The sequence below is a fragment of the Doryrhamphus excisus genome, linkage group LG11, assembly GCF_037039965.1.
Source record: "Doryrhamphus excisus strain RoL-2023G ecotype Guam linkage group LG11, RoL_Dexc_Guam_v1.1, whole genome shotgun sequence".
Taxonomy (NCBI): Eukaryota; Metazoa; Chordata; class Actinopteri; order Syngnathiformes; family Syngnathidae; genus Doryrhamphus; species Doryrhamphus excisus.
The window spans coordinates 198,094-225,271 of NC_136367.1; the positions used below are offsets into that span (position 1 = coordinate 198,094).

The 27,178-nt window shown below is 50.5% G+C and overlaps 3 protein-coding genes and 1 long non-coding RNA gene across 10 annotated transcripts; 2 read left to right on the top strand and 2 right to left on the bottom strand.

Moving 5' to 3' along the window:
• The first annotated feature begins 373 nt into the window (after nt 1-373).
• Nucleotides 374-18,700, top strand: trim67 (tripartite motif containing 67). Of its 4 annotated transcripts, XM_058071213.2 has the most exons (12): nt 380-1,563; nt 5,316-5,411; nt 6,829-6,951; nt 8,998-9,108; nt 9,728-9,881; nt 10,967-11,038; nt 12,601-12,764; nt 12,862-13,000; nt 13,317-13,441; nt 13,511-13,689; nt 14,096-14,258; nt 14,334-18,661. In XM_058071213.2, exons 1-12 carry the CDS (start codon nt 730-732, stop codon nt 14,379-14,381), a joined length of 2,208 nt encoding a protein of 735 aa, XP_057927196.2. In that variant the 5' UTR covers nt 380-729; the 3' UTR covers nt 14,382-18,661. The 4 variants fall into 4 exon arrangements, with proteins under 4 accessions (XP_078650860.1, XP_057927189.2, XP_057927196.2 ...); XM_078794734.1 differs by lacking the exons at nt 14,096-14,258; nt 14,334-18,661 and adding an exon at nt 13,794-14,034 and having other exon boundaries at nt 374-1,563; XM_058071206.2 differs by lacking the exon at nt 6,829-6,951 and having other exon boundaries at nt 379-1,563; nt 14,334-18,700.
• Nucleotides 4,790-10,007, bottom strand: LOC131128533 (uncharacterized). The gene is made up of 3 exons (XR_013629446.1): nt 9,711-10,007; nt 4,917-5,104; nt 4,790-4,834 (listed from the first exon to the last, which is right to left on the bottom strand). It is a non-coding gene; the product is annotated as an uncharacterized LOC131128533 (long non-coding RNA).
• On the bottom strand, nt 15,072-20,561 carry fsaf1 (40S small subunit processome assembly factor 1). 4 transcript variants are annotated; one of them, XR_013629445.1, is made up of 8 exons: nt 20,342-20,560; nt 19,743-19,981; nt 19,575-19,634; nt 19,409-19,504; nt 18,863-18,949; nt 18,757-18,785; nt 15,941-16,095; nt 15,072-15,849 (listed from the first exon to the last, which is right to left on the bottom strand). XR_013629445.1 is itself a non-coding variant. In XM_078794737.1 (7 exons), the coding sequence occupies exons 1-7, from the start codon at nt 20,418-20,420 to the stop codon at nt 16,011-16,013; spliced, it is 675 nt and encodes a 224-aa protein (XP_078650863.1). In that variant the 5' UTR covers nt 20,421-20,561; the 3' UTR covers nt 15,072-16,010. The 4 variants fall into 4 exon arrangements, 2 of the variants coding, with proteins under 2 accessions (XP_078650863.1, XP_057927379.2); XR_009129650.2 differs by lacking the exon at nt 15,072-15,849 and adding an exon at nt 17,900-18,230 and having other exon boundaries at nt 15,935-16,095; nt 20,342-20,557; XM_078794737.1 differs by having other exon boundaries at nt 15,072-16,095; nt 20,342-20,561.
• Nucleotides 20,562-20,803: 242 nt separating this feature from the next.
• gnpat (glyceronephosphate O-acyltransferase) lies at nt 20,804-26,521 on the top strand. The gene is made up of 17 exons (XM_058071240.2): nt 20,804-21,108; nt 21,494-21,685; nt 21,754-21,930; nt 22,005-22,134; nt 22,368-22,495; nt 23,262-23,337; nt 23,412-23,563; nt 23,711-23,841; nt 24,048-24,274; nt 24,347-24,445; nt 24,721-24,882; nt 25,134-25,213; nt 25,275-25,415; nt 25,476-25,575; nt 25,660-25,744; nt 25,936-25,997; nt 26,068-26,521. Exons 1-17 carry the CDS (start codon nt 21,085-21,087, stop codon nt 26,115-26,117), a joined length of 2,016 nt encoding a protein of 671 aa, XP_057927223.2. The 5' UTR covers nt 20,804-21,084; the 3' UTR covers nt 26,118-26,521.
• Nucleotides 26,522-27,178: the final 657 nt, after the last annotated feature.

Here is a 27,178-nt window from a genome sequence, read left to right on the forward strand (position 1 = left end):
AGCTCACTTGCGAACATTCCCCTTCAGAGGAAGGCCCTCGTGCCAATGCTCCGCCACGAGGGGGACATAAACTACACTGGACACTACATTTCTTTGCCAGACCTCCGTGGCGGCACGGCGGCTGCTCGGAGCGTGCGCCCCAATACAGCGCACCTTGCTGGGCCACAGCGGGCGGCTCCTCCCCGTCATGCATGTCATGGTGTTTCACTAGGACTCCAGGTGTGCTCACACGTCCATACTTCCACACGTCCATACGTCCCTCTGCATTGCAAAAACTGGTCTTGAAGCAGGTTACCAATGTCGGTTTGTATCTATACGTGTCGATAAAAAGACTGCAGGGTGGACCCGATGAGCCATCTTGGTGGAAGAAGAGGTTGAAATAAGCAAACAATATCCTTCCTTATCCTTCTGATTGCAGTAGAAGATGCTCATTGAGGAGAAGCCGAGGCTGACTGTGTGATGGTGTCATTGTGCGTGTGCGTGCGTAGCATCTACCGGCATGACGACTGAGGCGGTGCAGACCTCCTAGCGGAGAGAAGCAAAGAGAGGACGTGATCTAGATCTACAAGGTCTAGAATATCGTGCTGTGTTGAAATCGCATCAGCGCCAGCACAAGCTCCGCCCCTGTGTGGCGCATGCGCACAGCAGCCTCCCAGGGAGCTGTCCAAAGACGGTCGGTGCTGGAGTGTTTGGCCAGAACGCACACACACACACACACACACACACACAATGGAGGAAGAGTTAAAATGTCCCGTGTGCGGGTCCGTGTTCAAGGAGCCCATCCTGCTGCCTTGCTCGCACAACGTGTGTCTGGCGTGTGCCCGCAGCATCAGCGTGCACACCCCGGACGGCGAGCCCCCGGCGCAGCAGAGCCGAGCCTCGGCCAGCTCGGACTACGACTACCTGCTGGACGTGGACAAGATGAGCCTGTACAGCGAGACGGACAGCGGCTACGGTTCGTACACGCCCTGCCAGCTCAAGTCGCCCAACGGCGTCCGGGTGTTCCCTTCTTCCGCTTCCGCCGCGCAGCGCCTCTGCTCGCTCACCTGTCCGCTGTGCCACCGCAGCGTCTCGCTGGACGAGCGCGGGCTGCGGGGCTTGCCTCGGAACCGGCTCCTGGAGGCCATCGTGGCGCGGTACCAGCAGCACCGCGCCGCGTCCGCGTCCGCGTCCTCGACCGCGTCCGCGTCCGCGTCCTCCTCCGGGGCCCCCAAGTGTCAGCTGTGTGACCGCAACCCGGTGGACGCGGCGGTCATGTGCGAGCAGTGCGACGTCTTCTACTGCAACGCCTGCCAGCAGCGGTGCCACCCGTCCCGCGGCCCGCTCGCCAAGCACCGCCTCGTACCGCCGCCGGCTCACAGGCCCGGTCGGGCGGCCTCCGCGGCGGCCGGCCAGCCCCCGGTCACCGCTCGCAAGCCGGCGACTTGCGTGGAGCACGAAGCGGAGAACTTCGTCATGTACTGCTGCGGCTGCAGGGCTCCGGTGTGCGCCAAGTGCTTGGAGGACGGAAGGCACGCCAAACACGACGTCAAGCCGCTGGCCCTCATGTGGAAGCAACACAAGGTAAGCCCCTGCACCCCCGCCTGCACCCCCGCCTGCACCCCCGCCTGCACCCCCGCCTGCACCCCCGCCTGCACCCCCGCCTGCACCCCTTTGGCACGGCCAAGCTCCGCGGGAAACACCACAGCTAGATGTGCACCCACAATGTATCCCCCTCGGCATCCTGCAGCTGGTTATGGTATCATCCTGCTTCCTGCGACGCCAACCCGTCTCTTTCAAACGACTCACTATCGTCCTGGTCCGCTGTGTTGTTGTTATTATTATTATTATTATTATTATTATTCCTAAAAAGTGCCTGCATGAGCTGACCTACATGCGCATACATGCATGCATACTGTACATACTGTACATACATGCATACGGTATTGTACATAGTGTACATGCATGCATACTCTACATACATGTGGTCATTTGTATGAAAAGTACTTATACTGTATTGATGATGGTGGTTTCATGGTTCCAGACCTGACTGCCATTAGGGATTTTCAAGTATTGAATATAAAATGGACCATTTTTCAGTTCGAGCACAGTAAACCCTGTTTATGGCGTTCTAATACAATCTTTACCATGATTAGAGCCTTGTAGACATGAAACAACACCCCTATAGTCACATGTACACTTGTGTTACTCTTTGTTTACATCGCATTGCTCAATGGCTTCGGGATCCCTGCAGGGACACAAGAGACAGCCATGGCCTGAAACATAGCATGCTAGCAAGCTAACTAGTTAGCCTCTGATGGCTTTCTTCTAAACGTAAAAGGAAAAGTACACTTTTTTCTTATGTTGCCATCGTCCACCATCCTTCCGTTAGACATGAACACGTCTTTGTCTCCTGTCTCCTTGTCTCCTCTCCTATTCTGCCTCCAAGAAGCCACCAAGGCTCCATGTCCATCATGTCAGCTGCTCATGAAGACATTCTTCTTCTTATTATCATCAACATTGTTACGTCCAAGAACTACACTATACTACCAAAAGTATTTGCTCCCCATCCAACTGACCAGAATCAGGTACCCTAATGACCTGGCCTGGCCACAGGAGCATCAAACCTAGCACCAGGCATGCAGACTGCTTCTACAAACATTGGGGAAAGAATGGCCGCTCTCAGGAGCGCCGTCAATTCCAGCGTGGAACTGTCATCAAATTCAGTCCTGAAATGTCCTCGCTCTGAAATATTCCACAGTCAACTCTCAGCTTGAATATGAGAAATGGAAGCGTTTGGGAACGCCAGCAACTCAGCCACCAAGTGGTAGGCCATAGCATCTCAGTGTTGACGTTGGCATCAGGCTAACATGCTAACATCAGCCTTCACTGCGTCTCTGGACGTTTCCACCCAGGAACTTCAATCAATCAGAGAGATGTTGTCAAACCAAAGGCTGCTGGCTTATGTAGCACACGGTGGGAAGAGGCTACCACTCATTTCTTTTACGGTCAGCTGGGATAGGCTCCAGCATAGCCCGACCCTAGGATCAGCGCCATAGCAAATGGATGGATGGAAGACAAATCTCAGATTCATCATGATGAATTCACTTGTAGGTTGATTCATTTGTGAAATTGGGTAATCATTTGACAGAGTGTGCCAACATGCAGGGTGTGGGCGTGTCTTAGCATGGATGATGACGTTTGATTCATGAAGGACAAATGCTCCCGTTTGCAACGTCACCAACGCTAACAGATTGGGAAGGAGATGTTTGTAACTAACAACAGTAGCGCAGCGCCACGGTTTGATATCGCACACGCGCATGCACGCACACACATGCACACATGCACACATGCACGCATACACACACGCAGGGAGAGAGGGCATAAATATTAAGAAGTAACGGATCCACTGATCCGCTTTCGTCTGATCAGTCAAGCACAAAACACACTACTATCTATTTAAAGCACACACACACACACACACACACACACACGCTGTTTGAGTCAGAGAAGGCTGTGCCTGTGGATGTGAAGATGTATGTAGGTTAATGCACTTCCTTCCTTCCTTCCTTCCTTCCTTATGTACCAGCAGCACATGACACAGGAAACACTGTGTGTGTGTGTGTGTGTGTGTGTAAGAGTAGCCAACCAAATATAGCCGAGCGTTTGTGAGATGGATTTTTGGCAAGTGTGTGGCAGACCTTGTAGGAGGAGCACGGTGTGGGACAAAAAACGGCATCACCATGGATACGAGCCACCATGTGTTGCGCAACAGCCTGACAAAATGGAAGTGGCCTTTTATGAGGATGATGACCTGAGGTCAAGCAACACCCCCACATCCCGCGTGGAGAATTCATATACAATTCTACATGGGGGGGGGGTCCTCTGTTGCCGTGGCGATTGCTGGAGAAGAAGTCAAGGCTTGCTTGTTAAAAAGTCAGACTCGCTCTTCCTCCCAGCGCTCCTCATCTCTGCTAGCATACGCAGAGCACACATTAGCAGAGTGCAATATGTGCTCCTATGGTACATACGCACGGTACATATGCACGGTACATATGCACGGTGCATAGGCACGGTGCATAGGCACGGTGCATACACATGGGACCAAGAACCCAAAGACAAGCTGGCGAGGACGGGACATCATGCAGCCAAGGGTAAAGACACCAGAAGTGGAAATAGTGCGGACGCTACCCTCAACGTGGAGGCGGTCCAGCCAGGATGGGCGACCCCTCCCCCTTTTCCACTCATTAGGATGTCCCTCGGGGGTCGTTTGGACAAGGTTAAGCAGACGGTGGGGGGTGGGGGTTATGGAGAACGACACCATAGAGCCAGAGGACCGAAGGACCAATACCCTGGTAGGGACCAAAGCACTGGGAGGACAACAAAGACGTGAAGATTTGTTCCCTTCCCGTTCTCCAACGAGAGTCACACTCATATCATCATCATCATGTACCCTGAAACTCTCTACTTTTCCCAGTCAATTCTTCATGAATGAGTAGTAGTGAGAGCGCTTGGTGCAGATCTGGATAAAGGTGCAGATGGTTGTTTCATAGATGGGGTTGCCGTGACCTCAAGTCATGCTGGTTAATTGTCATTCCTTCCTTTTGCCATTCATTCATTCTGAATCCCATTCCAAGTTGGACTCATTTTGAAAACTTTCCCGGACCACCAGTTGTCCTTGGTACTCCCACCTTAATGCCAACACAGCGATGAAAAGAAGGAAATGTAGGACCTCCTTCTTGGTGCCTGATGGGACTCTTCCTCCTTCTACTTCTGCTGCTCCTCCTCCTGCTGCTGCTGCTCCTCCTCCTGCTGCTGCTCCTCCTCCTCCCCCCGCTCCACCTCCTCCTGCACGCTGTCAGCAAGGGAGGAAGGAAGCATAAATGCAAGATTGAGTAAAGACGAGCAGGTGGCGCCGGTCAGCAAATCAAACAAACCCCAGGCGAGGCAGCGGTGATGATGATGGTGATGATGATTCGGGATATTCCTCATCCGTCATCCCCTCGTTAGCACGGTCTCGGCAGGACGACAGCTTGTCGGGCCAGATGGTCTCCATGGCAACGGGCTTCAGAGGGGCGGAGCGTGATGGGGAGGGCCGCCCTGCTGGGGGAGGGGGTGCAGCGTGCTGATCAATAAAACAAAGACTTGACTGTACTGTAGTACGGTACGTGTACATGTATTATCCTTGGTAGCAGTAAAGGATAGTACTTTTGTAGTCAGCTGACCAATGAGGCGCCATGAACCGGGTGGGGGGGCGAGGGGGGTTGTCTGACGATGTTTCCTGGAGCTTTCAGGCGAGAAAGAAGCTAACGTTTGTGATTGTATTTTTCCGACAGTGTCAGCTGTCGCAGGCCCTCAACGGCGTCTCGGACAAAGCCAAAGATGCCAAAGAGTTCCTGGTCCAGCTGAAGAACATGCTGCAGCAGATCCAGGTAAGCTCCGCCCCTACCTGGGTGTGAGGACGTAACAATACCGGATGTATGATGTGCACCAAGGCGGCCATACTACACCATATTACGCCCTACCAGTGATCCCTCCACAGGTACAAAGCCACGTGACAAACATGGTCTTCTAAGAAGTCACGTCACGGCTTTTTGGGTCGGGTTTCATCACCAAGACGCATCCAGACAGGTAGCGGGACTTTCTCATAGCTGCAGGTAGACAATGAGCAAAGAGCAGGAAGGAGGCCATAGTGGGGCACGCTAGCAGAGACACAGTGTGGGAGGGGGAACTGCTGCCCAGAAGACATCTCTTTGGGCTTTAGGGTTAGTTAAGAACAGAAGATCCCAAGGAGGATTCCAGGAGGCTGCAGAAAGGACTTGAGGTTTCCCCTCAAGTGCTCCAGGAGGTGTTGGCAGCCATTGACGTGGACCACACACGTGATGGGGTACATCCAGCAAGGCGTCCACTCTTCTGGCAAGACGTTGTATCATATTTTGTGGGCGTGTCTGTGGGAATGTGTCCATTTCTGTGGAGGTTGCTGGACTTGATTTCCATCAGCACCAGGAAGCAGGAAGTTAACGAGGCAACGCTCCTCTGGAAGGAGAGAACCAGAGGAGGAGATGGAGTCGACATTGTCGTCCTTCCACCCCCCCATTGTGCTCCCCGAGCCGATCGAGGACACAGTAGTACAGTAGTAGTAGTACTACTTCACTGCCTCCTCATCATTGTGCTGACTTGGCGTGTTGCCTTTGCTGCCTGCACGAGTGGCCGACGCTGTGGAGGACATCAGCTGCACAGCCATGGTGTCCACAGGGAACACATGCATGCACACACATGCATGCACACACATGCATGCACACACGCACGCACGCACGCACACACAAGCTGACAACAAGAGAGATCAGTGTGCCCATCCTTGGCCAGCAGCCCAGCATCGTGTTAGCAAGACGGTAGTAGCTAACAGGCATCCTAATTAAGGAATCAGGAGTTAATTATTCAACAACGGAGGCTAGCAACTCAGTGGGAACGCTCCGGGGAACACCCTTGTCTGTTCCCAGTGCACAAGGCAAGCTCCTTAGAGGCCTGCTTGGATGAGTGTGGTGTGGAAGAAGGGGCCGGGGGCAGTGGTCACAGGGCAGGGCAAATACGTTCAGTGTCTTATTAACTCCTAAAACGTTTAGACATTTTTGAAGCCAAAATGATTGAACTGGCCTCCATCCTTTAGAGGATGAATCCTCACACAAGAGCTGTCCTATCTAGTCTTTAAGCATGGGGTGATCAACCTTGCTAGCCCTGATGAGAAGAAGCTGTGAGAGAAAGCCACTGGAGGAGATTTGCACGGTGAAGCCACTTTCAACCAGTACGTGACGTGTGTGTGTGTGTGTGTGTGTATATGTGTGATGTCAGGAGAGCGGCGTGGAGTTTGAAGCCTGCCTGGTGGCTCAGTGCGACTCGCTGATCGAGGCGCTGACGCGTCAGAAAGCCAAACTCCTCACCAAAGTCACCAAGGAGAAGGAGTACAAACTCAAGGTAACAACATCCACGTCAGCTCCACACAACATGACGACGACAACGACGACAACGACGACAACGACGACAACGACGACAACGACGACAACGATGACAACGACGACACCACCCAATGACTCTTACACGAGTCTGCATTTTGCCTGCGCATGGGCCTGTGCTTTGCTGTGGTAATATTTGGCATCTATTGATAGTCAATATTTCAATATTTATGGCCTAAATCAGCATCGACTTGTGACTGCAAATGACCAGGAAATGACCACGCCCACCTGCCGCATCCGTGAAGCATTATTGCGTCCCGCCACACAAGAGCAGCCATCACCCCATTGCATTCATTCATTTGAAGGAATGCAAGGAAGGTTCCACAACATCTTCAGCGGGAGAAACACTTTTTGGACCATCTCTCAAGCGACCTGAGCCGCGCCCTAGACAAAATGCTCAAATCCCTCAGGACTGCTTTTGTGTGTTCCGTACGGTGTGGGAGGTTCCTGGGAACAATGACTCAGGTGAGACTCCTGAGCTGTGACTGAGGGCAGTCATGTTGACAAGCTCAGTTGGAGCTAAAAAACAAAACAGGAAGTGCTTTCCAATATCTCCGAGCATGAGCACAGCAGCGTTTGAGTGGTCGAGGCTGTCATGCAGCCATCACGCATTCATTAATTTGACATTTCAGCACGGCTGCAGCTCTTCTGCTTCCAAACGAGTGGTGCATCCATTGTGCACGTCATCATCTGCTTGATGATTGTCTTCCAGGACAGCACGCCATCAGACTAATTACCAGGCAGTGGCTTTTACTTTGGTCCTCACGAGTCCCGCTGTGGACCCGTGTCATGGCTGAACTGGCCTTTGGCGGTTACGTAACGGCTGTAACGTCCATTTTCATCACGCCGGGCGACCCTTCCTGTCCGTCAACCAGCTTGTGTGGACGCCAGAGGAAAGCAGCACCAGACAGATGGAGGCTAATCCCTTAAAAGCACAGCGAGATGGGGTGAAACCATGAAAGCATCTTCCTAAGCCAAATCCTTCCCCAGGGAGGAACACAAGGAGAAAAATGCTTTATGCTACTTTATGATCCATCTTATCTTCATATTTGGACTTCATCCTTGGAGAGTTACTGCTGACTTTGTCATTTTTGCTGTTCTTTTAGTTGTACTTTTCTCGTTCAAATGTGCCAAAGGTGAAGGAGCCACAGGCTGCGCTCCGGACCCCCCCTGTTTGAAGATGGGAGGGAGGAGGGACAATAAAGACGGCTAGATGGTGGTGAAGCTCTTTCACAGTGCTCATCATATTCTGGCTGACAGGTCAATGGTTTGACTCCCGCCTCATTAGCTGTCCAATTAAGGACCGTGATGCCAGCTGCCTCAGATGGCCGCTGTGTCTTGGTTTGGTTTGTTACTATCACCCAACATGGCTTTGCGTCATAAAAAGTCAGCTTCATGTGCAGCGCTGCCATCGGGCTGACAGCTCATCCAGCACAAACCGCACCGACACATCCTACGCTAATCCAAAGCGTCTGACGTGGGGAAAACCTCCAATCACATTCCGAGCCTTTCAAAAGGTGCTTGCCTTGAGATTGGCTGCAGTGTTCCTCGCAGGACTGCCATGTATCTGTGGCTAATGTCTCATTAGTTCACTACGTTTCCTACACCTTCTTATTCTCAGGCGTGATTGAGGTGTGTTCAGGGTCATGGTCCATAGCGCCACCTACTGTACACTGTCAGAATGACATGCTAGCACATTCACAGAAAAGGGGGTACAAGACCGACCGACCATCCATCCATCCACCTATCTATCCATCTATCCATCCATCCATCCATCCATCCATCATCAGCAGCCTAAGCAGGGAGGCCCAGACGTCCTGGCGGATCCCGAGGCGTTCCCAGGCCTGAGAGACTCTTCAACGTGTCCTGGGTCTTCCTCCCAATCACGCCACAGACTTGTACTGTTAGCTTTTCCCAGGAGAGTTTGCAAAGCTCTGTATCAATCAAGGGTATGATTGTGATTCTAATTGACAAGCCAGTGACATCACTTCCTGTGTGGACACGCCAGGTGGCACGTGACCAGATCAGCCACTGCACCATGAAGCTGCGCCAGACCACGGGCATGATGGAGTTCTGCCTGGAGGTGCTGAAGGAGAACGACCCCAGCGGCTTCCTCCAGGTAAGACCACGGGATTAGCATGACGTCATTAGCGTGCAGCGTCTCCCTTACGTCAGCGTACGTACACGCATCACCTTGATATAACCATCAACTGCTGCTACAAAGCACCGCAGCCTGACTTGAGCACCAGAAGACAAAAAGAAGGCTCCCGCTGAGATGGTTAACTGCCACCTGCAAGGCTCTTTCCTGCTCTTTGCTCATTGTCTACCTGCATGCTCTCACTGTGGTCGGCTGAGGTCCCAAAGCTTTTCAAATGACTTCATACGTCTCCACACCACTGCATCCAGGATATAGTCCCGTCCTGTGGTGATTATATTCATAATGAATGAATATGAAAGCTATCATTATTATTGGTTGTAAAAATACCAGCATGGCCGCCTGATTGTCATGTGGCGTGGTTGATGTGGCGATATCCACGTGTGCTCTTGTGCTTCCCCACCCCGAGTCAGCTGAGGAGTACAGCTCCTTAAATGTTTGTCTGAGGAGAAGAAGGAAGTCAGCCTAACGGAGGAGCAGCTGGGCATTCATGGAGGCTGCCAGCCGTAGCCCAACATATTATATTGAAATATTGAATGAAAATGCTCTCATTTCCTCCTTCTCACCAACATCTCCACTCTAGATCTCTGACGCCCTCATCAAGCGTGTGATGTCGTCTCAGGACCAGTGGGTCAAAGGTAACCTGGAAGCCAAGGTGGGCCCTGAGTTCCATCTCACCCTCAGCACCGACTCGCTGCTCCAGACCATCCTGCAGCTGGACTTCTGCCAGGGCAAAGGTGAGGTCCAGCCTTGATCTGCTGGTGTTGGCTGGTCCTGTAACATGAAGCCTACATAAACCTGTGCATGCTAACAAGAATGCCACGCTGGATCAAGGTGTCAAATATTGGTGGCAATTATGTCCTCCATTGTTCCATTTTACAAAGCCCAGGGTAAATTTAGCTGATAGCCATGACAAGCTAGCTCTCGCTGTTCAGTCTCATTCATTCCTGGGAGTGATGTACAATGGGGGAACTTTCTCCTGGAGGAGAAAAACACTTTTTGTAGTGAATAAGGATAGCTTGACATGCCAGATTGCTTCCGATTGCTGCCACTCAACTGTTTTTGGCCCCATGGTGGGTTATTTAGCAGTCACACATCAACGTTTGAATGGCATTAGTTTTTAATAAGTCTCAGAAACCATGTAAAGGCTTTGTAGCAGGAAGAATGGAACACAGCTGGGGGGCACTCACCTCCCTCATATGTGGGGGGGGGGGGGGGGGCATCCTGTCCCGTGTGTGCGACCCAGTGGTCTTGGCTGGTGCAGGATGACGGCCAGTACTGATGCAGGTACGCAGGGTAGACCAGGCTGCACGGAACACACCCAGTCATAGCAAAGCACGGACGGGGAGTCAGCATGGATCCAATACAGCACAGGATGAACATGGGCAATGTTCTACCAATGCAATGTTCTACCAAAAGCGACACAATGCTGGCAGGAAATGTTCATGCCGGCTGAAATCAAAAAAACAGGCTTGACTGTACACAAAATGACAAGCTGACTTTACCACAAGGTACACAAACATACAGTAGTGCTCAGGAACTCATGACAAACTGATGACTAAGGCACATACATTTAGAGTAGTTACGGAGGAACGAATGAGGAACTAATGAGACCCCAATGAGTAGTTCCAGAGGACCTAGATAGCGGTCAGGTTCGGGTGTGGTCTACCTTATGGTCAAGGTGTCATACCTGAGAGAAAGACTCAATGGGCCCGCCCCCACATCCCGGAAGGAAAAGGTTTGTTCCACAGGTGAACATGGTGGAGTGCTGATGCTGACCCGCGTGGAAGCCACGTGTGCCATTAAGAGCTGCTATTTCCAGATGTGCAGGACACGCCCTTATTGGCAGCAGCAGGCAGTGCTGAGGCCGACACCGACATGGAGAGTCCAGGAGGTATTTGAGAGAGCATTCTTGTTCCTCCGTACTCCATCCCTTTCCCCAAAATGACCTGGCCACTCCCTGTCGGTCCTTTATCACCCCCCCCCCCCGGTTGGAAATACGCCGTCTTGCTAGCACCCACGCATGGTTTTGTTGTTTTTAAGCTCCTCTTCAATGACTTGCTCTTCAAGATGGCACGTCCTACCCTTGAAATTGCATGTTGACAACTATAAATTTGCACATGGTGGTAGGACCCCCCCAGCCCCATTATTTGAGAAGCACTGCCTTAAAGGAAAAGTAGACTTTTCTTAGAATGTTGCCCATCATCCTTTCATGAGACATGAGCACACCTGCCTTGCTAATGTGCTAACATTAGCGTGCTACCACCTAGCATGATGCGCTACGTCTTTCTATAAGTGAGAGGCTACAAATGCTGCTATGCTAATGTTACCATGTCGTGTCGTGTGGATGACGAAACGCGCACCTTTCCTTTAACGATGCAAACACGGCAGGTCCACGCTACACCACGGTCGTGGCCTTTCTCCACTTCCTTTGACGCACTGCTACCAGAAGAGTCTCCCTCACAGGGACACAAAAGGGGAACCTTAACGAAAAAGATCAAAAGTGACCACTGCGTTTTCACCCGACTAGTTGTGCTCGTCTTTTTCTACAACATTCGTAATGGATGGCACCACACGAGTACCATGAGGACCACCTGGAATGACCATCTGCCTTGATTGCTGCCCCCCCCCCCCCCCCACCCTGTGTCCTGTCCATTACAGAATGATGAGCTGTGGTTGTTTGGGTCCCTTCTTAACCCCCAACATTTCTACAGTTCTACGTCAGAATGCTTTAACACCAGAATACTACATTGGTAGTACAGTTCTAGGCCAGAATGGTTTAACACCAGAATACTACATCGGTTCTACAGTTCTAGGTCAGGAAAGTGGACAAAGCATCATAGGTCCCCTTTAAGAGATAAAAGATAAATCCAAATTATGACCACAAAAGTTAGTTGCGAGATAAAAGTCAAAAAAGTCATTGGTAAGAGAAGAAAATACTAATTTTAGATAGATAGATATTTTAGAAGATATAATAAGTCATAATGAGCCAAGTCAGAATTCTGAGATAAAAAGAGTTAAAAAGACACAAGATAAATATATGAGATAAAAGACATAATTATGAGAAAGTCATAATTATGAGCTAAAAAGACATACTGAGTCATAATTAAGCAATAAAAAGACCTAATTATGAGATAAAAAAGGCCTACTTGTGAGATGAAAAGACAATAAAGACATAAAAGGACATAAGGTAAAAAGACATAATTATGAGTCATAATGATGACACATTGTGAGATGTGAAGTGTCCAAGCACCTTCACCGTGGGCTTCTGGTAGAAGCCACCACGGATTCCAACGTTTGCCACGTGATGAAGCTACGGTAGATTCTGGTTCCTTGAAACCTTGTTATGAATAATCCACACTAACTCTGGTGGAAGGACAATCCCTAGGATGGGATCAAACCCTTTGCCTTTGATGTGTCCGTCATTTCCTCTAATCTGCTTTCTGATTATCTCAGTGGAGAGCGGGCCCTCCGTGCCGCCGGCCCCCCTCCTGCAGCTGGAGAAGTGCTGCAGCAGGAACAACAGCGCCACCCTGGCCTGGAGGGTAACTGCGGCTCAAGCCAACCCCATCGAAGGCTACATCCTGGAGCTGGACGACGGCAACGGGGGACAGTACAGGGTTTGTATGCCACACCGTTGGTGTGTTGCTGTAAAGGAGCGGGGGGGGGGGGCGCAGTGGAACGGTACCCAATGCAGCTGAACGTGTGCACACACAGGAGGTTTACGTGGGGAAGGAAACGGTGTGCACGGTGGATGGACTCCACTTCAACAGCTCTTACAACACCAGAGTGAAGGCCTACAACGCCATCGGGGTGGGACCCTACAGCAAGACGGTGGTGCTGAGGACGTCTGACGGTACGAAGCCTCCAACCAGGCAAACACTAAACACATGGCGGGGCGGACTCAACTAAGATGATGGACTCACAAGGAAGCGTGGGGAATTGTTTTCATTCTGCATAGGAAGCACTTTGGTTGCCATGGCGTTCGCTAATTCCTTCTTTCTATGTGAGACTAGAGGAGGTCTGGGGGGGTGGGGGGTAACTATAGAAAGCAAGAGGGATAAACTATCAGTCATCGAGCCAGATTGAATGCAGCATACAAACCATTCAATTGGGGAGTGACTCGGCATCACGGGGACTGCATGACAACGGCGTGCTTCTTTCGTCCACAGTGGCTTGGTTCGCCTTCGATCCCACCTCAGCTCACAGGGACATTGTGCTGTCCAACGAGAACCAGACGGTGTCCTGTAACAGCTACGACGATCGCGTGGTGCTGGGGACCGCCGCCTTCTCCAAGGTGACCACCAAGAGGATTCATGCTAGCAAGCAGCGTTACGACAACACTCCGTGATCCTTTCCCTCTCAGGGCGTCCACTACTGGGAGGTGTGTATCGACCGCTACGACAACCACCCGGACCCCGCCTTTGGCATCGCCAGGATAAACACCATGAAGGACATGATGCTGGGCAAGGACGACAAGGCCTGGGCCATGTATGTGGACAACAACCGCTCCTGGTTCATGCACAACAACTCGCATACCAACAGGTACGTACTGCTGAGTAGTAGGGATGTACCATTCCATACGCATCTACGTACATGTATACACGGGTTATGATACGTGCGTTGAGGGTGCTAACTTCCTCTCACAGATCGTAGACTACCATACGATATTCCAGCCTCCTCCTTTCACCTGATATTTACTCCCAAATTCTATGTGGGAATGCATCAAGGGAAGGTTTGATGACCTTATTGACGGGGGATAACGCTGTGTCATGACCATGACCACCATGACCTCCGTCACTGCTGAAGAGATGGACTGCCAAACGGTACCTGGAACATGTCTCTCCAGTCCATTTGCCTCAGCATTTAGCATTTAGCAGACTGGTGTCCATCCTTCCCAACTCAGTGAAGGTTGGGAATTGGGTGACTTTTGCACCTTTTGTGTGCGCAGGGCAGAGGGAGGCATCACTAAGGGCTCAACCGTGGGCGTCCTCCTGGACCTCACCAAGCACACACTGACCTTCTTCATCAACAAGCAACAACACGGGCCGACTGCCTTCGAGAGCCTGGATGGGGTCTTCATGCCCGCCGTCAGCCTCAACAGAAACGTGCAGGTTCTCAGCTTCTGTGACGGGATTCATGCTGGACCATAGCCGGGTCTAATCATCAGCTTCTCTGTCTTGCTCCAGGTGACCTTATCAACGGGTCTGGAGGTGCCCAAAAACTGCACACAATAGGTAACTGGGGCCCCCATTTGTATCCACACCAACAATTCCAACGACACCGCCCTCTAAAGGTTCCCCTCCGTCATGAGGCGTCAGAGACTCTCAGACATTCTTCTTCATTTGACTTCCTTTCTAACAGCGCCATTCAGACCTGATGGCTTCCCTGAAGCCAGACTAGCCAACGTGGACGTGGACAGCCACGAGTGTTTGGGCTTGTTGGGGCGTGGCCTATTTGGTGCCGCTCTGGCTTGAGCACGCTAGAGTCATCATCCGTCGTCGCCCAGGTAGCAGGTTAGCTGGCCGTGTTTGGCCAATCACGTGACGGGTGCTTGGCGTCCTCGGTGACCTTTGTTGACTTTGCTGCATCTCTGCTGTCCGCACTTGCGTGACTTAAAGTGCTCATGACCTCAACACGCGTTCACCTCATCTTTGGCATGTTCCGTGTTGGATGTCCCTCCAACAGAAAATATTGGCCACTTGTATGATGTTCATCACCTCCTGACTGGGGGAGGAGTCGCAGGGATTTCCCATCCTCTGCAATGCTTTTGCCACTCTTACGGTCTTGGTTATCGTACCGTATATTTAGCATTCATCTCCAGCTGATGGGCCAAATGTTTCCATGCTGCCCCACAAGCCGTTGGAGGCCAGGTGCTGACGGCGGCTAATGGTGTGCCGTGTTATGATGCGCTGGCAAGGCAGCGGCTGTAGTGTGCAACAGGAAGTCCAAAGGCTTGTCTCAGATTGCAGGGTCATTACAAGAGCTAGCTGCTAGCGGCTACCACTGCCAGTAACCCCCCCAACACAACACGGGTCACTTTAGCCTTCCATTGTGTTATTGTGTGACTGTCACGGCCTTGGCTTGGCTGCGCTCACATCACTCATACGTCCTCGTTATTGTCTATGACAGCAGTATGACCTCATGTCCCGCATTATGAGAAGCGACTTTCAAATGTAGGATTAATATTAATAAATGGAATATTGGTGTAGTTAGAGCCTAGAAAACCAGTGCATCACTTTCTGAATACATTTCTTACTTTACGAGTAACAAACTATCCTTCGATGTACTTATTTGGCGTCATGAGCACTTTAAAGGTTTTCCTGTTCTGCTGACCGCAGGCCAGACTAAGCTCATCAGTCCATGAAGACTACAGGAGAGATCGAACATCTCAAACACAATCCCAACAACTCCAGCGCGAGACAAACGGAGCAAAAGCAGCGAGGCTTTTGTGTTGTCTCTGGAGACGTAAAGTGAATATTTTATACCTAACGTTGGGAGAGGAGTGAGCTTTGCCTCATGGTCATTTTATAGCGCTCTTCTTGTAGTTTCCCTAGTGTAGTTTCCCTGCAGTGTCACCTTCAAAGGAGGAAGTGGCAACAGGTGAACTTGCTGCTACCAGCCATCACTGTGACCAACCGATGACGATATTGTACAGTGGGGGGGCATTGTTGCCAGACAGCGCCCTGCAGACAGCTTCAGGTGCTGTGGAGGTGAAGTGGACATAGATATAGAAAGGAAAGTGAGCATCTATCAGGTTTACAGAAAGAGTACTATTGTATTACATTGTAAATACTTTCTGCATTGATGTTTACTGCCCTCTGCTGTCCCACGGAGGAACTACAACTTGAAGTGTGACAAAGCCATTACTGTCCAGGCACATCTTCTCCGTCCATACAAATAGAGATGCCCACCCGTGTAGATGTCAGTGTGAGCACCTGGAGGGAAGGCCTGGAACAAATGGGGTGACCATGAAACATCACATGACTCCCGGCACATCGCTGCTGGAGAAATATGAGGGGAGGGGGGCTGCACTGTATGCATGCGCTCCGAGCAGCCATGTTGACCCCCCCCTCTCCCATCACAGCATGCCAAATGTCTTCCTCGGAAAGGGAATGTTTGTTTCCAAGCGACCCCAGGGGACATTAACGTCACAGGCAGGAAAAAAGGAGCGCTTGATTTGCTCAAAGCCACCAAAGTACAGTTAATCTGGCCTCACTGAGGAGTTGTTTCAAATGATGATTATCAGAGCTATTTATATGACCAGATGTACGTAATGTTACATACATATATATATCAATATATGATATTTCTACATGCAGCAGATACTTGGAATCAACACTACTTCATGTTGCAAGTGGCAAGACTGTGGTGGTGAGCATTGCCTGGGATAGAAGTCCATCAAAACCACACAGGTCAGCTGACAGGCACGTGGACAGAAGTATTGAGCCACCTCGTGCAGGACAGGGCTGAATGTGGTGTGGTCCGGCCCGCCAGAGACCACCTTCATTAAAGGGCTAACTACATCACATCCCCACAGCGGACAGCCCATAATATGCTGATGTGACATTGGATGCGACATCATTAACGTGGAGTCATTGTGCAGCATGCCCCTTTACCTCAGAACGTCTGCATATCTTTAGATTGATGTTATGGTGCTTGGGTCGGGAGATGGTGCATGCAATCATTTATTGACTTAATATGTACATATATTTATGAATACACGTTTCTGCTGTTGATATGACTTTCTTTCAACCGAGTGATAGAAGTTGGCATTAATGCTCTTCATTCACTTTTATTCACCTCATCATCCACCATCCTGTGTGAGACATGAACACGTCTTTGTCTCCTCTGTGTGTTGTAAAGATATACAAAGAGGTAGAAAGAGGCAGCTAATGGATGCACGTCATGGGACACATGTATTGGGCCTAGCAAGGCAGCTATTCAAAGAGATCCAAAAAGCTGTGAGCATGTAGTAACAGCTACATGGATGCTAACATGTCATACTTGGGAGTATTTTAGTAGAACTTCCTTCCTGGGTGCATTGATGTCACATAGCAACATAGAAAGGAAGGCCACACATAGCCTCCAAAACTAAAATATGTAGCGTTAGTCGCTGTGGTAAGGCGAGGCGTCGCTACGCCAGTAAGGTAGTTCTTGGATGTAACAATGTTTATAATAATAATAACAATGTCTTCATAAGCAGATGACATGATGGACATGCAGCCTTGGTGGCTTCATGGAGGTGGAATAGGTGTGTCCCTTCGGACCTCTTTTTATACCTTTAGAAGACACAGGAGACAAAGACATGTTCATGTCTGACGGAAGGATGGTGGATGATGGCAATGTTCCAAAAATGGTTCTTTTCCTATACCCCCCCCCTCCCCTGCCCTGCCAAGCTGTGAATGTTTTGTACGACTACATGTTTTCTATAGGAGCATCCATTGAGGAAGAAAGGCCCACAGACTGACGTGTCTGGGTGGTTTGTGGAGAATAAAGGACTATGATGACCAACGTGTCTGGCGTGGAGCTCTGACATCACAGTCTGGTCCAGACTGAACCAGCATCCACATGTCATGTTAGGTCATTTTATGACAATTAAGTGGTCACAACGGGCTTGGTAAAATCACAGTTGATGTGTCCATGAGCAAGGCATTGAGTCCTCTCCCCTGTACTGTATTTAATAGTGGCTTGAGTCTGGATGCCAATGTCCCCAACCCACCCCCGTTGTTGTCGGCATCAGAAGCCATCTCACCTGGGTTTAGGCGAGTGGCGGGACGTTTATTTATTCCTTCACGTCCTGATGAGATGTTTCACCCGGGTCTCAGGTCCCAAAAGGGAGAAGGTGTCAGTTCTTCTTCCTCTCCAAGACCAAGGCTGGACAAGCAACTTGCGACGTCACCATTGGACCAGGCTGTGCAGAGGCCCCGCCCCTCCGGTGGCGTAGAGCCGCTGTGGCGTACCGACCTCATCTGCCTCCCCTTTTGCCCTTGATGGTCCTGATCTCCTTGGAGCTGAGGATCAGCATGCCGTTTTTGAAGCGGCCCACCTGTCCCGTGGGAGCTGATGTGGTCTTCTTGTCCCTGCTGCAGACGCACGCATACGCATGTGTGATTCGGCCTAGTAGACGGGTGGCTGTGCCCCCTTGTACAGACACAACCACAACGTTCCAATAGCCTAGTGTAAACACTCTACAGCCATCCCTTCTGACCGACCCCTGGCCCTCCAGCCACCAAAGCTGACCGTGAGTCCAGTTCCACAGACCGGCCTCCTCCTTTGGAAATGGAATATTACTTCAAAGACGTTTTTTCACGTTATTAGGGCTCTCTAGCCATGAAATAACATCCCTATAGTCACCTTTCCTCTCCTATTATCCAATATAGTAGAAGGCAACTTCTAACCCCCCCCCCCTCCCTCGGCCAATAGCACTCATCATAAATAACACGGATAATGTACACTTAATCTCATAAAGATGATGTTCAGAGCATCCCTACTTCATACAGTACCTTTCAAAACCAGGTAACTCCAAGGTACAACAATGCTAACAATGCTAGCACTAGCACTCAAAGATAAAACAAAGCTTGCACTAAAACAGTAAAATGATTTACACACCTTTCACTCTTCTTCTTTTTCTTCAGGTCCTGCAACAAAACAAACAACCAAACGTGTGAATAACATGAATTTAGCTGTAATTTGGGGACTGCTTGACGGGGGTTACCGGCTGGGCCTCCTCTCTCGCCTTCTTCCTCTTGTCTTTAATCTGCTGCTGCAGCACCTTGTAGTTCACGTAGTCCTTCTTTGGAGGCTGGGGGGGACATTGCACGGAAGGAGAGCAAGCAAGGTCACAATTTGTAGCAGAGACAGTAGCTCTGATCACCTAGTAGATATAATAATAATAATAATAATAATAATAATAGTAGATCTACTATTTTCACATATCTACAAATGGTCTCCAGCTAATGGTGAATGACATGTGTTAGCGGGGCTGTGCATGCCACCGTGGTGTAGTGGTTAGTGTTCTGGACTTCAGGGCAAACGCCCCGGGTTGGAATCTCCACTAGGAAGCACCATTGGTATTCGCCAGGATGGGCATCCTGAATATGAAGTGCTCAAGTCAAAGCAGCAGTGCTCAAATCAAAAGATCCGCTGTGGCGACTCGGTAATCAGGAAAAAAGCCGAAAGAAACAAACGAACCAAAAAAGTGCAAGCTGAATGGTGAATGTGGCAATGGCTATTTATGGCCACGTCACTGAGGTATTCTTACATGGGCTCCCAACATGATGGCACGCTCCTGCTCAAAGACACGCTGTTGCTCCTTTTTGTAGCCCGTGATTCCGAAGCGATGCACCTCCAGGCGAGCCTGACACAAACACACACACAAAATCAGCAAGCAAAAACACCCGGGGAAACGCCAAAGGTGAAAAAGTTACCTTCTCCAAATCCAGACCATCATGTGGCCCAATCGGCTTCTTCTCTGACGTCTGCTGCAGCTGGACGCCACAGCAAAGGTATCGACATGGCCAGAGATCAACACATGAAGAGAATGAAGACATTTCATGGCACCAGTAGGGCAGGAAGAAGGATGGAAGTAAACCTACAGGTGTGCCATCAGCTGCCGGGCTCTCTCTGGTCTTTCTCTGTTTCTTTGAAGGATCGTGGAAGGTCACAACCTCCACCTGTCTTACTGGCTGGATGCTGTCCTCGCTCTGGACAGTGTTGTTCACCTCTGAGGGATGTTCCTCTATGACACCGCAGACATTTACATCACCTGCTGGAACCTCATCTTCCTCGCACCGTTTTTGCTTTTTCTTCTTCTTTTTGGATGTGGTTCCACTTCCTGCAGAGACACAACACTTATTCCAGTCGTCTCATTTTATTTATTACTATTACTATTAACTTGAGGCGGTTCTTGCATTGGAGATCTTTGGTGAAGGCAATATTGCGGCAGGCGAGTGGCCAATATTAACCACAAGGGCTAGGTAGCTGTTTACAATTAGCCGCCATCCATCGTCCATTGACTTTTGAGTCCGAACACATAACCTAGCTAGTTAGCTATGAAAGCTATTCCGTCCTCAAATTAAAGTAGTTTCGTTAACTACATATAGTCGTTTTGCAACCGTTACAATACATTTTAGTGCCACAAATGATCCGGAAGTTAGCCAACAAGCTAGCTACCTAGCTAACCGGCTACACTTACCAAAGTCGTACAATGTGTCCAAAACTTGATCCAGAAACACACCGTCCTCATCCTCGTTTTCGTACACGGTCGGTTTCATTTCGAGTTAAACCCTTCAGCAAGTTTACATTAAATTTAGGACACAAAATGACTACAAACGTAACTCTAACGCACGTGTGCGGTGCGGTCCAGTATTGACGACCGAGCCGTTCGAAACTCGCGAGTTTTTTTTCTACTGAACCGGAACTCGCGGGTATCGTCTCTGTTAACTCGTTCACTTACCGTAGCATTGCCGCTAGCCAAATTCAAAAGGAAAGCAGACGTCATAGCATTTATTGTGCAACTGCATTTGTATAAATGTATTAACCCCATGGAAAAAGCAACAGATCTGCTCGATGATCTGACCTGTTCGCTCGCAAACTCCGAGCCAAGCACTCCAAGCTGTTTGTTTAGTGCGTATGTACCTCAATGCCATATGTGTGTTTTTTGCGCATTTGATTCGACTTGATTTGACTTTAGTGAGCGACTCGTAAATACTCAAGTCAGTGAAAGGAGTCGTGTGTGTGGCGGGGACATCGCCGAATAATTTTGTCCTTCGTGTCTCCCCGTAGCAGTATGTCAAAATGCCGGAAGTAGCGGCTAACGCCCATGTGAAGTTCCTCCACGTCTGGAGCTGATATCGCTTTAGTGTTTTAACAACACCCCGCGTCATAAAGACGTCCCTTGCATCGCTGGATGCAGCGTGGGTGCTTGCGGGATAAAGTATGGCATCCACGGCGGTTTACTCGGTATGTATTCTTCCATCGGCGTTGAAGCCAAGCTAGCACTCGAAGTAGCCTGTGACATTTGACATTTGATCCAGCCGTCCTCTTACGTCTTCATTTAGCAGGTGGTGTTTTTTAATAACGCCATTTAATGATTTGTTTGGGGAGCAGCTGTACTTTTGATTTGAAGTTGGCGAGGACTCTTGTGATTCATCTCAAATACATGAACGTTTTGAAATGTCTACCACAAATCTGCAGCCTCTGTAGGTCACATGGTACTGGACTACAGTTTCTTGGGTTTATCTGGGTGTATTTCTCGTCTTGGTGTCTTGGTGATGACTGTTGCCTTTATCAGGAGGGGGCTTGAATAGAAAGCCTGCCTGTGTCCAACACTGTTTTTGCCTTCAAGCATCGGGATCCAATTCTGAAGAAGAGGGATGAATTTGAAGACATCCTGGAGGAAAGGAGGCTCTCCAGTGACCTCAGATATGCGGTCAGATGTTTCACTCCCGTCCTTTACAAAGGACTGGCGCCTTGCAAAGCAGACGTGCTGAAGAGTGTCACGCTTGACTCCGACCACGTTCGCTTCGTCATCCATCAGGTAACTAGCATCCCCCGGGCTGTGACAGACGTGCGCACCACGCTGATGGTCTCTGCTCACCTTGGTAGGTTTCCAAGGAGACGGGCAAAGAGGTGGAGGACGTCCAAGCCGAGGCGTCGGCCATCGTGGAGGAGATGGCCCACCGTCTGCAGCTCAGCACCATTCGCTTCTTCGCCTTCGCCCTCAGCAAGGTCTTCAAGAGCTTGTTCAGGAGCATCTGCGTCAACGAGGAGGGCATCCAGAGAGTGAGCCTTTACGCCGACCACGATCGTGCCACTGCCGAGCTCTGCGCTAACAATCGGCCCCGCCCTGTCGTTAGCTCCAGCAGGCCATCCAGGAGCACCCGGTGGTTCTTCTCCCCAGTCACAGGAGCTACATGGACTTCCTGCTCATGTCGTACATCCTGTATACCTACGATCTCGCCCTGCCAGTCATTGCTGCCGGCATGGGTACGTCGTCGTCGTCACTCACTGCTCTTGGCTAATAGATAGAGTACCCTGTTATGAACATTGTTACGTTGCTGGCGTAGGGATGCCTGACATGTCTTCATGTCTCGCTTTTTGTGTCCTGTATTTGTAGGACAACTTGTTTAGCAACAGTAAGTCATCCATTTTGTTTTTACAGTAGCCAAACAGGAAGCGCATCACAACACTGAACATGGCCGCCTTTCTTTGTCCTGCAGACTTCATGGGGATGAAATTTGTCGGCGAGATGCTGCGCATGTCCGGCGCCTTCTTCATCCGCCGCTCCTTCGGTGGCGACAAACTATACTGGGCCGTCTTCTCCGAGTACGTCAAGACCATCGTCAAGGTGACGGTGCTTCATCATCTCATTTGCATAACTGCTCATGACACGCCTGCATCATTTTCTACATTCTTTCTGGATTCTGGAAACGTTTGAATCGAAAGAAGCACAAGTAGCATGACATTGCGGCGGCTCGGAGCGTGTGCCAGAGTACAGCGCACCATCAGAGGAATTATTGGGCCGTCTAGAGGCGCTTTGATCAAATCCTGAAATGATTAGATTTTGGTGAAGCGATGGCCAGTTTTAAATGAAGCAAGTTTTTGGGGTCCTTCATGTTGAGGTCTGCAACCTTTGGAAAAGTCACTGCTTTTAGTCTGCCACCTCTCAGCCTCTTGCGCTAAAAACATAAAAGACTATGGGGCGCTCGGGGGAATACAAACGTGGAACTAAGTCCTGGGATGAATGACTTAAGTAGTAAACATTGGATATTGTGTATTTTCTACATTAGTAATTCAGTTGGTGACGGACAAAATAAAGACCAAAAGGAGCCAGACGGGAGCCCAAAGAGCCGGCTCTTTTTAGTGAGCCGAGCCAAAAGAACAGCTCTCTAAAAAGTGCATAACCCCTGAGTTGCAGTACCTGACACCTCCACCCGAGGGCGTCGAATCAATGAAATGAACTAAAGGCGATTTCACACTTTGCAGTAACGAACACTGAGCGCTAATGCTTTTTAGATAGCTTAGCATGTGTTGGATTGGTCTTAGCAAGACCCCCGCATGGTCCTCGGTACAAAGGCTCTGAACATCCCTGCTTCACGTTGTTGTCTTCCTAGAGCGGCCATGCTCCAGTGGAGTTCTTCCTGGAGGGGACGAGGAGTCGAACAGCGAAGTCTTTAACGCCAAAGTTTGGTAAGTCAGAAGAAGAGACAAAGACGCCATCGCCCGTGTAACGGCATCACCGTGGGTGTCCCGCTGTGCCGCAGGCCTGTTGAACATCGTGATGGAGCCTTTCCTCAAAGGGGAGGTGTTTGACGTGTGCCTGGTCCCGGTGAGTATCAGCTATGAGAGGATCCTGGAGGAGGCGCTCTATGCCCGGGAACTGCTCGGCGTTCCCAAACCCAAAGAATCCACTTCAGTGAGTCGCCCCCAATCCTCCTCGTCATTGCAGTCTCCGCCTATCGCGGCCCAAACATCACGGCCTCGCCGTACCACCTTCTCCCCAGAATGGAGCACGGCTCATCATTAGTCACAGTGCATGTGCTGACCTGGTTCTCCTGTGCAGGGTCTCTTCAAGGCCAGGAAGATCCTGCGTGAAGACTACGGCAGCATCCACGTCTACTTTGGCCAGCCTCTGTCAGTCAGACGTTTGGCACACGGCCGAGTGGACCGTGCCCGCTTCAACCTGACACCCAGGTACCGTCTGGACCGCGTTGCAGAACAAAAGTATTGGGACAGCTACAGGAAGTGAAAGATGAAGGGCGGGAGATTTGTGTGTGTGTGTGTGTGCGTGCACTTATCCAGAATGTCCTTTGACGAGATGAAGACGTCCAGTCCAACGTCTGATGGACTCCCAAACTTTGGTCCAGGCAGTGTGGATCACCAGTCCTTCCTTTCTTTAGACACATCCCGGCCAGGCCTGGCGAAGACATTCAGCGCTTGGTGAGCGACGCCGCCTACAGCCTGGTGAGGTCTCAGGAGGACAACGCTGTCCTGAAGCCGTGGGTCCTGCTGGCGTCTCTGCTGCTCCAGGATCAGGAAGCGGCGATGGCGCTGGACGAGCTGACGGAGAAGGCCGTGTGGCTCCGCGACCTCACCCGGCAGTACGGAGCCTTCCTCCACTGGCCTGGTACAGCATGGGGCTTTGTTGTCATGGAGACAACGAGACGGTTGATTGACAGCTTTATCTCCTCCGCTGTAGACCACCTCGCTCCTTCTGAGGTTGTGTCCTCCAGCCTGTCCCTGCATGGAGGTCTGGTGAGGGTCTCCCAGGGGAGAGTCCATCTGGCGTGGGAACAAGGTCAGTTTCTTCATCTTGGCAAGACGTGGACAGCAGGATGCTTCCGGCTTCCTGACGGGACGGCACTCGCTCAAGAGTCATTCTTCATTTCTAAATCCAGGATGGATTTCTCAACCTCCACTAACATCCCACACTCCTGATGATTGATATGACATGTCATTGATATTTTTGACACAAACCAAATCTTTCCAGAAGAGTGGAAGCCGTTCTCGCTGGGAGGGAGGGAAGAACTTCCTGTCAGCAGGATGATTGACATGTTCCACATGTGTGTTCAGGTCCCGCCCAGGCCGGCCGCGCCCTCTCGCCGGAGGAGGATCTTCTGAGCCGGGCGGTCACCGTGCTCTCCTGCGCCTCCTACAGGAACCAGGCGCTGCACGTCTTCCTGCGTCCGGCGCTGCTGGCCTCCGCCGTCCACCTCGCCTCGTCCAGGCTGAAACGTGAGGGCATGGACACGCCTTTGTCTCCTGTGTGTTGTAAAGATATACAAAGAGGTAGAAAGGGGCAGCTAACGGTGGAGCCAAAAAGCTCCAGCAAGGTTTTCCATCCATGCTGTGAGCATGTAGAAACATCTCCATGGATGCTAACGTGTCATACTGGGAGCAGGAAGGGCAAATGTTTCTTCTTGGAGATACGGCTGCGATGCATTTGAGGATTTGGATGTGAAACGTTGGTGTTGATGTTTTCCCAGAGCACGTCTTCAACACTTTCAGCTTCCTGAGGAACGTCTTCTCCAATGAGTTCATCTTGTGTCCCGGAGCCACCGTGCAGGTGAGGGGGGGGGGCATCCTGGCACGTCCAAGGTGAATAAACAACTGTGTCGGGCTGCTAGGATTTTGAGGAGGCCTGCTACCTGCTGGAGAAGACGGGAGCGCTGCAGGTCACCCAGCAGGAGGTTCTGGTGACGGAGGGAGGGCAGAGAACCCTCGGCTTCCTGACCGGGGCCTTGGGGCCGTTCCTGCAAGGATACCAGGTAGCGTCAGCCACACCGATGTTGGTGATGACATAACGACCACGCTAATAACCATCACAGGTGCTCTGTCGCTTCCTGCGTGAGGAGGCCACCGAGGCTCTGACACACAAGTCCTTCATCCCCGCCGCACGCGACTTCATCATCAGACAGCTGCTGGCAGGTTGGCACATGTACTCAACACGCCACCTCGTCTACACACACACACACCATGACTAACGAGCGTGTTTGTGTGTCCGTGTGGTAGGCAGGCTAAGGTACTTGGAGGTCTTGTCTTCTGACCTGCTCAAGAATGCTCTGGCAGCTCTGCTGAGACTAAAAGCCATACACAGGTGCGCTTGTTTTCACGACCCTCATGTCCCCCTGGAGCATAGCAACACATTTGAACACAACTATTTCTACGTCATCCGGGTACGGAGTCTGACACGGTCCGACCTCGGCTGATCTGCTCATCCAAGTTTCATCATAGCTGAACATCAGGCTAACGTGGACGTGAGGGCTTCATCCATGTTGTTTGTTTCAGAGCACAGCAGGACTCCCTGAGCGTCAACCAGGCCACGCTGAAGTCTCTAGAAGACACTTTGGGTAAGAAGCATGTTGGGAAAAGTCCCGTTGCATCTTCATCATTCCTTCCATGTGTCACGTTGGCGAGCAGGAGGGAAGCTGCCCACTCCCACTCCCACGGCCGCCACGGCTCGCCTCTAACTGGGCTGAACTGCCAAAAGCACCTGAGGGGGACGTGGATCTCCACCAAAGGAAATAGCGCCCGGCCAAGCCCGCTGAGGACGGACATTGATGGGGGTCCTTGTGGGGGTCCTTGTGGGAGTCCCAGAGCTTTCCTTCATGCCGTGCCTGCAGAACATTACGGATGTGGCCAGGAAGTCAACAACAACAAAGATGTCTTTTGTCCTCTCCGCTAACTTTTTTTTATCCGGATTTTGTACTTTGGATTAACGTGTACTTACAAATACTACCACTACCAGTACTACCGTGTGTGTGTGTGTGTGTGTGTGTGTGTCATATATATATATATATATATATATAATTATTACATTGTTTTCACAAACACGAGGCTCTGTGTTGTGTCTTGACCAAAGGAATATGATCAATACTTCAGTGAGCACACTAATTAGTGGCAGACCACAATAATTCAGAATTCATGAAAACAATCAATGGAATGTTGATAATATTTTGGTAGTTTTGTAGAGCATGCAAACCTGTTTAGGAATGTATGAATATATTTTTATTCGACAATCAAAAGCAATAACCTTCTGATCCTCAAGACTGATGCAACTTTTTCCAAAAAAGTGTAAGTCACACCTGAAGAAATGAGGACGTGTCGGGTGTCCGTTTGAGATACCAAGACCACCACTACCAGGAGAAGCAGAGTGGGGGGCACTGTATTGGGCCACACGCTCCGAGCAGCCGCTATGCTGCCACGGAGGTCTCAGGCTAGCACCTGACGTGATTTGCTCACCTGCACAGTACGGCTAATCTGGCACCTTTGGGAGCTTTTGACATTTTTAGTTAGATATTTTTAATGTTGGCAGGTCTGAGATCAGAATTCTTTCATATCAGCCCACACCCCTAATTGCACCCTTTATCAGAGCCCTCTAGACCTGAACTAACACCCCTATAGTCACTCCTATTACCCAATATAGTAGACATAAGAGAAAGTAAGTCTGTGATGAACCAGGAAACAGACTATAGTTATATACAGCTGCACCGCATGCTACCAGCCACTAGGGGTCAGCATTCCCCCGCTA

What these genes read in the sequence shown, in the direction of transcription:
- trim67 (XM_058071213.2), top strand. Translation starts at nt 730, where the DNA reads ATGGAGGAAGAGTTAAAATGTCCCGTGTGCGGGTCCGTGTTCAAGGAG. An exon ending in TCATGTGGAAGCAACACAAG is followed by an intron (nt 1,564 to 5,315) that starts GTAAGCCCCTGC and finishes TTTTTCCGACAG; the next exon opens with TGTCAGCTGTCGCAGGCCCT. An exon ending in CGACATGGAGAGTCCAGGAG is followed by an intron (nt 11,039 to 12,600) that starts GTATTTGAGAGA and finishes TGATTATCTCAG; the next exon opens with TGGAGAGCGGGCCCTCCGTG.
- fsaf1 (XM_058071396.2), bottom strand. Translation starts at nt 20,420, where the DNA reads ATGAAACCGACCGTGTACGAAAACGAGGATGAGGACGGTGTGTTTCTG. An exon ending in GGACACATTGTACGACTTTG is followed by an intron (nt 19,982 to 20,341) that starts GTAAGTGTAGCC and finishes GTGTCTCTGCAG; the next exon opens with GAAGTGGAACCACATCCAAA. An exon ending in AAAAAGAAGAAGAGTGAAAG is followed by an intron (nt 18,231 to 18,756) that starts GTGTGTAAATCA and finishes GTGCGTCTGCAG; the next exon opens with CAGGGACAAGAAGACCACAT.
- gnpat (XM_058071240.2), top strand. Translation starts at nt 21,085, where the DNA reads ATGGCATCCACGGCGGTTTACTCG. An exon ending in CATCCACGGCGGTTTACTCG is followed by an intron (nt 21,109 to 21,493) that starts GTATGTATTCTT and finishes TTTGCCTTCAAG; the next exon opens with CATCGGGATCCAATTCTGAA. An exon ending in GTCCCGGAGCCACCGTGCAG is followed by an intron (nt 25,214 to 25,274) that starts GTGAGGGGGGGG and finishes TCGGGCTGCTAG; the next exon opens with GATTTTGAGGAGGCCTGCTA.